The 10,549-nt window shown below is 37.7% G+C and overlaps 1 protein-coding gene across 1 annotated transcript; it reads right to left on the bottom strand.

The window, feature by feature from the left end:
• Window positions 1-9,800: 9,800 nt before the first annotated feature.
• LOC109171160 (histone-binding protein N1/N2-like) lies at window positions 9,801-10,259 on the bottom strand. The gene has a single exon (XM_019320295.1). The coding sequence runs from the start codon at window positions 10,257-10,259 to the stop codon at window positions 9,801-9,803; it is 459 nt and encodes a 152-aa protein (XP_019175840.1).
• Window positions 10,260-10,549: the final 290 nt, after the last annotated feature.

A 10,549-nucleotide genomic window follows, 5' to 3' on the forward strand; every position in this document is an offset into this window, starting at 1 on the left:
TAATGGGTCTTGAACACCAACCGATATAATGTTTTTCATTTGATTGAGTTTTGATATTATGTTTTTAATTAAATATTTTTAACGAGACAGCTCATTAACAATTTAACACACATATTTCATGTTCTCTTTTTCCTAACTAGATTTTTTTTCCCACTGGGGTTTTCTAGTGTGCTTTTTAACGAGGAGTGAGCTTGAGATACTAATGTCCAAGGGAAAATGTTGATGAGAGAGCCTCACATACAAGGGAAATGGTGGAAAGGTAAAGTATTATTCATGACAGGAAGAGTAGCAACTGAATGAAGAGGAAGGAAAAAGAATCTAATCTGTTACAGCAGAGAACAGCAGAGATCATCTGCTTATATACACAGGTCTATGGCGGGAAGAGAAGTTATAACAAACTTCTCCAATACAATGTCTATTTCACCCCTCACTCGTTTTGCTATGATGAGTGTCCTCCTCCAATAAATGTTGTGAATAAATATATGTGAACAATACTTGAGGTATTATATTATGATGATAATACTTTGAACCAAATTTAGTAAATTTGAACAGAGATCGTGTGGCCCTAGATTCTTAATTGAATTCTAATTATTCATATAAGATTATCTCTAATAAAGGTTAAATATTAAATGTCTTAAATTCAAATAAATTGCAAATTTAGAAATTCCATTAATTAAATGATGATGTTTTTCAAGGTGGTAGGTGGCAGGTAGAACATAAATGTATATATCTTGAAAAAAAAAAATTATACAAAAAATTGTAGTTTTACAAAATTTATGAAAGAAACATCTCTCACGAATCTGAGTCAGTAGTGAGGAACAACATAAAGAAAAAATGAGTAGAAAATTGTGTGCATCATACGTATTATTTGATTGCCAATTAAATTGAACAAATTATTTGGCCCATGTATGTATATGTTAACAAATTAGAGTAAAAGACATTTTTTTGTCTTAGACTTATAGTGTCACAGACAATTTGGGTCCACTATAAAAATTTTTGTCATTTTATGGACAGACTTATAGTGACGAAGACATTTTTTGTCCTCCCTAAGTAATTCTTTTAAATGGTCATCTAAAAGGAGGGCAATTGCGTCAATTTAGCTTTATCTCTTATAATTGCCGCTGCTTTTCGTCTTTCTCCCATGATGATGACACCTTTCTTCTACAATATTTCCCAGTTGATGAAAGAATCCAAAGAACAATAGGGCAAAAACACTCAGATGAGTAAGGGTAAGCCATCGTATCCAATCACGAAGATCACCAGCAGCATTCAGCTGGGCAATCAATGGATCTACCATGCTCAATCCTCATTGTTCAAACTAGATGACCTCCTGAGCCGGGATATCCATGACAAGTTAGAGCTTTTTACTCTGGAGGACGACCCCAATGTGAAGGATGAAAGCTTCTGGAGCATGACAACCTCAGGTAAGTTCAAAGTTAGCTCTGTCTATAATCATAATAATGCAGACGGCCTTGACTTTCAGAATGGTGGTTGGAAAAATATTTGGAGGCTAATGGTTCCTGGGAAACTATAATGAGAAATAATAAGAATCAAAAAATGAGCAAAAAAGAGTAACCAACATGCCTGCAAAAAATCCAAAAGGCAGACGATCAAGTGGAAGAGATCGTGGTCGGAAGATCTGACTCCCTGTTGAGTATACTAAGAAATTCTTTGAACTTAAGAAGTTGTTTGGGTACCAAAGGCCAAGCTTAACCCTCAAATGGCTTTTTGAGAACTCCAGGGCGGCTATCGATGACTCCCCGAACCCTAATGATGTTGCTACTATATGCTACACAAGTAGTACTACTGGAACACCGAAGGTATAACATATTACTTAGTCTTATATCGTAATTGATTGCCTAAACATACCAACCAATTCTATCTTTTTTTCCTGCAATATTGTAGGGAGTTGTGTTTACCCATGAAAATTTGGTTGCAAATGTAGTGGGTTTGATTCTCAGTATCAATATGCATTTCACAGATATGTAAATATCAATTACTGCCACACTGCAATACGATAAAGCAATCATAACTTATATTTTGTTGTAATTTCAAGATATAATGACCACTTTCGTTTTTCCACTTGATATTCAAACTTTTACAATTCTAAACTTTTGTTATTATTATTATTGAGTTTGAATTTCTTAATATAATATATTTTGCAATTATATTATTCAAATATTATATTATAGGTTTAATAAAGTATGGGATATTAAGGATTGTTATATCGGGCACTAGGTCGTTTTTATAAGTTGGTGGGGAGTTGACGTGACGGACACCATTCCGTCCATTACAGCTTTTTTTTTTTTTTTTTACACTTGTGTTTATGTGTATTCTGTTAAGAGTTTATGTGTATGCTAAGAGTGTATGTGTGTTACGTTTAGAGTTTTTGTGCATTATGTTAAGAGTTTATGTGTATTATGTTAAATGTTAGATTATGTGTATGTATTATATTAGGGCTTTATGTGTATTCTACTAAAAAATTATGTACATAAGAAACATGGATTTTTTTAGAAGGAAAATAGCAACGAATTTTTTAAGTTTAGTGATAAAAATTCATCGCTAAATTTAGCAACGGTATTAGAATTTGTCGCAACACTTTAGCAACGCCACTTTTAGAGACGGATAGAATCCATCGCTATTCACTTTAGCAATGGATTTTTTCCTTTCTTGCGACGGAATTTTTTGTCGCTATTTCCACATTTTTAAAGAGTTAAACATTAAAATTGAAAAGTATAAAATAATCTATCGAATTTAGGGATAAAAAATACAACTAGCACGTTTCAAAAAAAACAATTAAATAAATAAATACAACTAGCCCCTTTTTACTATAAATAAACGAATAAATAAAAGCCTAACAGGTAAATAGCCATTTGCACCCATTTACAATCGAGGTTCGATCTTGTTTTTGTAACGACCGTGCAAGGTATTATTAATGGTGATGAGAAAGGGTGGGAAGAAAGGAAATCAACAGATGAAGTGATGAAGGCTGATGATGTCAAAGGCTCAAAGTCAAAGGACCAAAACGACATCGTAGGAAGAAAGATCATTGAGAGCCGTTGCACTTAAACCATACGACGTCGTTGCAGTAGCCGTTGGATATGGTTAGAAGCAGCTATCAGACGACGCTGTTTTGTGTGTATACTTCCCCCTTTTTGCTGAACAAGCTCCTAGAATGAAGGAAGCAGTTTGCCAGCTAATTTCAATTCAGTTTTTGCTTTGCTTTTGCATTTGCTTAGCCTTATAAGGAATTGTATGTAGACAGTTAAAGAGTTTTTATGCAATGAATACTAGTCTATTTTCCCTTCTTTTCCTTCGTCTTTTTCTTCCCAAACCCTAATTTCTCACCCCTAGCCCTAAAATCTCTGGTTTATTTCCAGGTGCGTTCCAAGTTAAGTAAGTGCTCATTTGCACAAACTCAGGTTGAGTACTTGGGACATATCATTTCTTGTGAGGGTTTGCAAACGGATCCTGCCAAACTGGAAGTTGTGGCAGCTTGGCCTAAACCCAAGACTGTCAAAGCTTTGAGGGGTTTTTTAGGCTTTACAGGGTATTATAGAAGGTTTTTAAAAGCATATGGGGTGTTGAGTAAACCTTGGATAGAGATGTTAAAGAAGGATGGATTTGAGTGGGGTCCAGAAGCAGATTAAGCTTTTGAACAATTGAAAAAGGCATTATGTAATTCCCCAGTCCTAGCACTGCCCAATTTTCAGAAAGATTTCACAGTGGAGGCTGATGCAAGCCATAAGGGGATGGGGGTTGTTCTACTTCAGGAGAGAAAACCTATAGCCTTTTCCAGTAAGGCCTTTGGTGAGAAACACTTGGGATTTTTTATCTATGAAAATGAATACCTTTCAATTATAAATGTTGTGGAAAGATGGAGACCCTACTTGTTAGGAAGGCACTTCACTATCAAAACTGACCATCATAGTCTCCAGTTCCTCCTAGAACAGAAGATCACTATTGCCCTACAACAAAAGGGGTTGTCTAAACTTTTGGGCTTGGATTATTCCATCCAATACAAAAAGGGGGTAGACAACAGAGCTGCTGATGCACTATCAGAAGAGATTTTGATGAGAGTACAGTTATGTATTCCATTTCAGTAGTGGAGCCTCAGTGGTTGGCAGAGGTACTCAACAACTATGAAGGGAAACTTGGGCTTCTGAAAGTCTGAGTGCTGCCTTAAATGATGCCACAGATACTACTATTACAGTATCTTGGGGGGGGGGGGGGGGCTCTTAAGGTATAAAGGTAGACTCTACAGTAGTTCTACTGGAAATTTGAGGAATTGAAAGTTGGTTTTAGTTGTTATTTTTTAGTGAGTGTCGTCCTCTAGGAATGACCATAATGGAAATGAGTAGAGAGGGGTTAAACACAAGATCATTAAGTGTTTGAAAGCTAACCAAAGGGAAATATTTATTTTCATAGAGAACAAGTTTAAGATAAAGCAATGAATAAAGTAAAAGGCAATATTAAAAGAAAGGATTTAGATAAAATCACTTTGCATAAATGCGAATAATGTTCTAAGTTTATAAGCCAAGCAAAGATCAATAATGAAAGTGAAGGCGTTTAGCAAGTGCCAATGTGATTCTCATGGTCATTGTGCTATCACCTAAGCTCTAATTCCATTCTCATGGCAAATAGACTAGATGAGGAAATTAATCAAATACATTGTGTGCTCTATCCCTTCCAACTCTCCTTTCTCAAGAGTGAGTTAGAACTGTGATAGGTTTGACTACGATGAATCCCCATTCTCATAGGTCAAACACCAAATCCAAAATCCCCTTATAAAGTTGGGCCCTAACCAAGCAAGACTCAAAACATTTACCAAATTCACAATCAAATTCATTCTAAAGATATTGCAAACCCTAGGCTGTCCAATTTAATTCTTGTTAACATTTATACAAAGCAATTCAATCTAAATCTCTAACTAGTTTAACAAATAATTTAATTGACAAACTAAAAGCAATTAAAGTAATGCACAATGAATTTGACTTCAAAAGTAATTTGTAAAGTACAAAAATAAGAAATAGATAGAATTCCTTACTTTATTGAATTTGTAGAATGTAAATCTGAAAGTGAAAGTGAAAGTTGCAATTACAATCGAAAAGATGATGGAATACAATGGATTTTTTGTTCTAAAGGGTTTGGATGGAGAGACGGTGTAGAGGGAGATTGGAAATTGAAAGATAGTATGAAAATAACGCCTAAAGACTCTTTATACTTTTGGAATCGTGTCCTTTTAACTGCTTCCAGAATGCCTGGTCATGATGGAGGTCACGGCATGACCTTCATCGCGACCGGGCCTAAGCCTCGCAGGTCTCCGCCGGTCACGGTGGCTGTCGCGGTGTGACATTGACTATGACCACTCACTCTGCATAGTATCTCTAGTTTCTAGACCATTTTTCACATTGTAAACGTCCGAACAAGTCTTTGTGGTTTTCATGAAAGGTTTAGCTCTCTGAGTTCCCTTTCTAATGCCACTTGAATCACGCTGTTTGGATACTCCTAGCTCGAGAATTGCTCAAATTACCGAGACTTCGCCTGACAGAAAAAAAAAGTACAAAGTAGAATGGTGTCACGCTGGCAATCACGGCGTGACCACCAACGTGACCCATGATTTTTACTTCAAAATGCATATTTCTTCATCTCCTTTGTTCCTTTCGGTCCTCGGGTCATGTTATGATATTTCCACTCGCTTTATTTCATTTTCTTGACATCTAATGGCTCCTGGAACTTGCCTTTCTGTCAAGATGACTTCAAAGCACAACCAATTGAGCTCCAATTTACATGAAGTTACAACCAATGCCTCCAAATAACCTAAATGGCACAAAGGAATCAAATAGGAAAGTACTAAGAATTAGCACTTATCAAATCTCCCCACACTTAGACCTTGCTTGCCCTCAAGCAAGACAAAACCAAGTTAAGCAGATTGAATTACCAGGCATCATCAAAACCAATCACACAATTCTAAAGATAAGTAAATGAGCTATGCCCAAGAAATCATACATATGTTGATCCTCTTCCTACTTTGCAACAGTGGTGAAGTGAATGTGATACTCTCAATTGAATCAAAATGTAAGGACCCCAGAATCCCAAGTTCACTTATTATTTTACATGGAATTTCTCTCAAGCACACATATTCACAAGCACAGAAATGATTCAACCCTCAACTTCCACAGGCCTAAAAAGCCGAGCCCATTAATGGAACGATGCACACGGGCTCTCCAACTTTGCCTTCTTTGGCCCCAAAGACCCATGTAGTCAGTGTGATGGTGTGATACAAGCCGCTCCACGCGTTTTGGTTTAGCGTGAGTTTCTCTCTATTTTCTAATCACCCCTAGGAAACCTCATCGAGTCAACCGCCTTCACGTAGAGCTCTACGCTTTTTTTGAAGTCTGTGTAATGGTTACTCGAATCCTACGAGATGGCTCACCTCATGTTTTTCCTCTCAAGTATGGATAGCTTAAAGTCTTTTTTAGCTTTTTTCATTGACATTTTTTTTTCAACACCTCTTGCCTTTTTCATTGGGAGTAGGGAATCACACATCTAACTTAAAGAAAAATCTCTCCTTTTGCCTTGTGCCACACCGAGAAAATTCATTCCATGTCATACCACCTTACATTTCACAAAACTATCCCGTATACACTCCCATTTCGAGAGATCAATGACCTAGGTCTATGGAATCGGGGGATTGAATCTCAAACTAGCATGAAAAATAGATATAAATCCTAATTGGGTCCTATGCAAATCTCAGATGGTGTAAGAGGTGATTTCCAAACATTTTCAACCAATTGAGCCTATAACACCACTTTCACCACAACTGCAAAGTAAAAGGAACAACAGCATATTCACACTTTCAAATGCATATCCTACCTACCTCATCTTCACAAAAGTATGACCACAAAGAAGGTACATGGTACTCACAAGAATCTCAACCGTCCCAACACTTAGACCTTGTGTAACACCTCTAAATTTTGGGATATTTAAAACCTATAAATAAAGGCTAATCTCTTATTAATTCCCAAACAGAGCATAAACTAGACATAGTAGTCGGGGTGCTATGCCACATCTGAGCTGGAGAACTCAGATGCACAGGCTAAACTAACTAACAAAGCATAAACCATAACTAATACCTAAACACAAATCAAGGCACACAGGTCATCTCATCCAAACTAGAACTATCTGAACTAAGTCCACGAATCCACTAGCGCGCTTCGGAGCTACTCACTGCCACTGAAAAACATTCGGTGTAACAACCGTCAGCGAATAATGCTGGTACCAACGCGTTAAGAATAATATAGGTAGATATAAGAAACTCATTTAAAACTGGAATACATATATACTTACGAGACTCTAGTTTAAATCCAAGATCAAGACTCAAGGCATATTAACAGACTCAATATCATAGAATAATTGTACGAACTAATAGGTGTCCTAAGTATGCAATACAAGATAGGACAGACAAATATGCATGCGAATAACAAGGTAGAGGCAACGAAGGCAATCATTACAATCAATTAGCAAGTAGTCAACAAAGCTCAAAAATCATCCTCTAGCCTTATACCAAGTTCCAACCTTATAGCTCCCCTCCATCATTATATCAGTTCCAACATATACCTCCAGGCCACTCTTATATCCCCTCCCCTTATGCCTCCGGGCAACTACATGCCCCCACCGACAAACCACCTTACAACCATCAACATATCAAGATGGTGCCGCTGTGCCATTCAATGATCTGCACCTCTAGTGCCAATATCAAGGGGTTAGCGCATATAGCTCTAACATGACACCGCAACACTTATAACCTGACCCATGCTCAATGGCAAGCTAGTCGATCGTGGGTGTGTTCCTTTAGCACAGTGAGCGCTATGGCCTGTACCTTTAGTACAATGACTGGGCACAAGTGGTGCCAACCGCCAACAGTTTATTTTTCACCAATCACAATCTCATCAATATCATCATCATCATCATCATCATCATCAGTCACACTGGTCATTGCGCAATAACCTCGATACTCATCATCAACCAATCAATCAACACAAAATCACATAACAAGCAAGACACAACAACAACAACGACACGTATCACACATAAAATCCTAGAACGATGCCTAAAACACCAAACGAGACTCAAACATGACAAACGGGGTACAACGGGACGGGGAAACATCAAACGGGGAAAAACACCATGAACCACGCTGGGATTCCAACGGGTAGGTGGCGGGTGGATGACCACCCGCCAGCCACCCGCCGGCGGCCGGGCACTATTCCAGCGGGTGGCGGCGGGCAGACCACCGCCCGCTGGAACAGTGTTGCGGGCAGCAGGTAGGTGGCGGGTGGTCAGTCCCCCCACCTACCTCCCACTGATACACGGGCAACTTTTGGTCCCGGGATCCCTCGTGGAACTCGAAACCATGTCCAAACACATTCAAACATATAACGACAACACCACGTATTCAATTAACCGAATTAAACCAAGAATCACAACTACTATGTTCAAACATGATTCCTAAACATGCCAGGACCTAACATTAATCATATAACGGTTCAGGAGCATCCGTAACCAGAAGAACATCAAGAAATCTATATGCAAAGTCCTAAACAAAAGTCCTAGGCTAGACTCAATACCCGATCATGCATAATCCCACCCAAATAAACCAAGAACATCATAATACGAATTTCAAGATATAACCCTAGGGCTCTAGACACAATCAAAATACAAGATCATTCATATAAATAATCATAGCATCAAGAACATCAAGATTATCACATAAACATCAAGATTATCACATAAACGTCAAGATTATCACATAAACACAATATAAACCCTAGGCAAAGCTCTATCAAGACTCAAGCACAGAATCATATATCAAAGGAGCCAATGAATAAGATATAGCAAGGAAAATAGGTTTTGTCGAGACATGGGTTACCTCTTAGCCTTAATCAATATCCTTGGCCACTAAGGTTCTTTTCTAAGATCTTCTTTCTGTGGGTTATCCTACGTTTGATGGCAGGGGGATTCCTCTGTAGGTTTCTCTCTTGGAATATCTTGTGTGGTAGAATTAACTGTGGTTGGGTTTCTAAATGCTTCCTAAGTCCCTATATATAGATTTAGGAGTCCCATCTAGGGTTTGAATAATAAGGGTCCACTTATCCTATTTCTTATAGGATTAAGGATTTGGTTAGGGTCCATGATCTACGGTGAGCCACATCAATTAATTTACACGGAACCTTAACCAAATTAAATCCTTTCTAATTATTATTAACGGAATCAATTCAATAATTAATCTGGGATTGAAGGCCGTAACACGGGGTGTTATACCTTGCTTGCCCTCAAGTAAAACAAATCATTAGGCAAGCAACTAGTATGGGGGTGGGGCAAAATGGGGTGGAGCATGCAACAATGTAGCAATCATATGAATGGAACATTGTCAAATCATGCAAGAATATGGATTAGAAGGTGTAGGGAACTCCCTTAGAATGATAGTCGAAAGAAGTGAATTGCTTTTCCACCAAAGTTCCTTCTTCTAGAAGTTCACGATCCAACAAGAGACTGCCTATCAAATAAAAAATCACACAAACAATAGAAAAAGAAAATAATAAAAAGTAAGATAACATTGGGTTGCCTCCCAAGAAGCACCACGTTTAACGTCCTTAGCTCGACGCAACTTACAACCAACCATCCATTGACACTTGGATGAGAACTAGTCCTTTTGCCACATTCACTCGCTCTTCAAGATAGGCCCTCAAGTGTCGAGCGCTCACAAACTCTCTAAAGCTCAATACTAACATATTCTCTTAAAAGGTTTGGCATTGATCTACTTCAAAGAATATGCTCTCATACTTCTTCTTGTTCTCTTCCTCTTTTTCCCTTTCTTCACTTCCCTCTTCTTCACTCTCATTCTCCTCATTAACAATTTGGCAATGAATTTCCTCAAATAACACATTCTTATTTTCGACATTTTCTTCTTTGTCCCCAATATCTTCTTCAAGTTTTTCTTCTTCACACTCCTCTCTTGTAACTTCATTATCTTCCTTTTCTTCACTCCCCATCTCTTCTTCATTAATTTTGCCACTAGTTTTCTCAATTGACAGACTTTCTTCCCTATCCTCTTCAATATTATCAACACTTGCCTTATTTTCCTCAACTCCTTTTTCAAACTCCCTTTCTTCTAAGATATCCAATTCTGCATCGTTATCATCATTCACAATTTCACAACTGTCATCAATAACAATATTCTCTATGCAAGCACCCATGTAATTAATATTAAAATTATCGAAACAAATAGGTACACCAATATCATCCCAAGCAATTTCCTCATCACACATATAATCCCATGATTTGCATCATTATTACCATGAGTAGTGACACCACAACTAGAATCAAGAGTTTTACCATATTATGGCTCAATGGTATCACTATGAAGTTCTTCATCCTCCAACAATACTTCCACCTCCTCATCCATCCTTTCTTCAAATTCGTTTCTATATCCCCGATTTTGGTTTTCCTTCTCTTGGCCTTGCAACTTTTCACTAACGAGGATCTC

Source organism: Ipomoea nil, unplaced genomic scaffold (assembly GCF_001879475.1).
Source record: "Ipomoea nil cultivar Tokyo-kokei standard unplaced genomic scaffold, Asagao_1.1 scaffold3399, whole genome shotgun sequence".
Classification (NCBI taxonomy): domain Eukaryota; kingdom Viridiplantae; phylum Streptophyta; class Magnoliopsida; order Solanales; family Convolvulaceae; genus Ipomoea; species Ipomoea nil.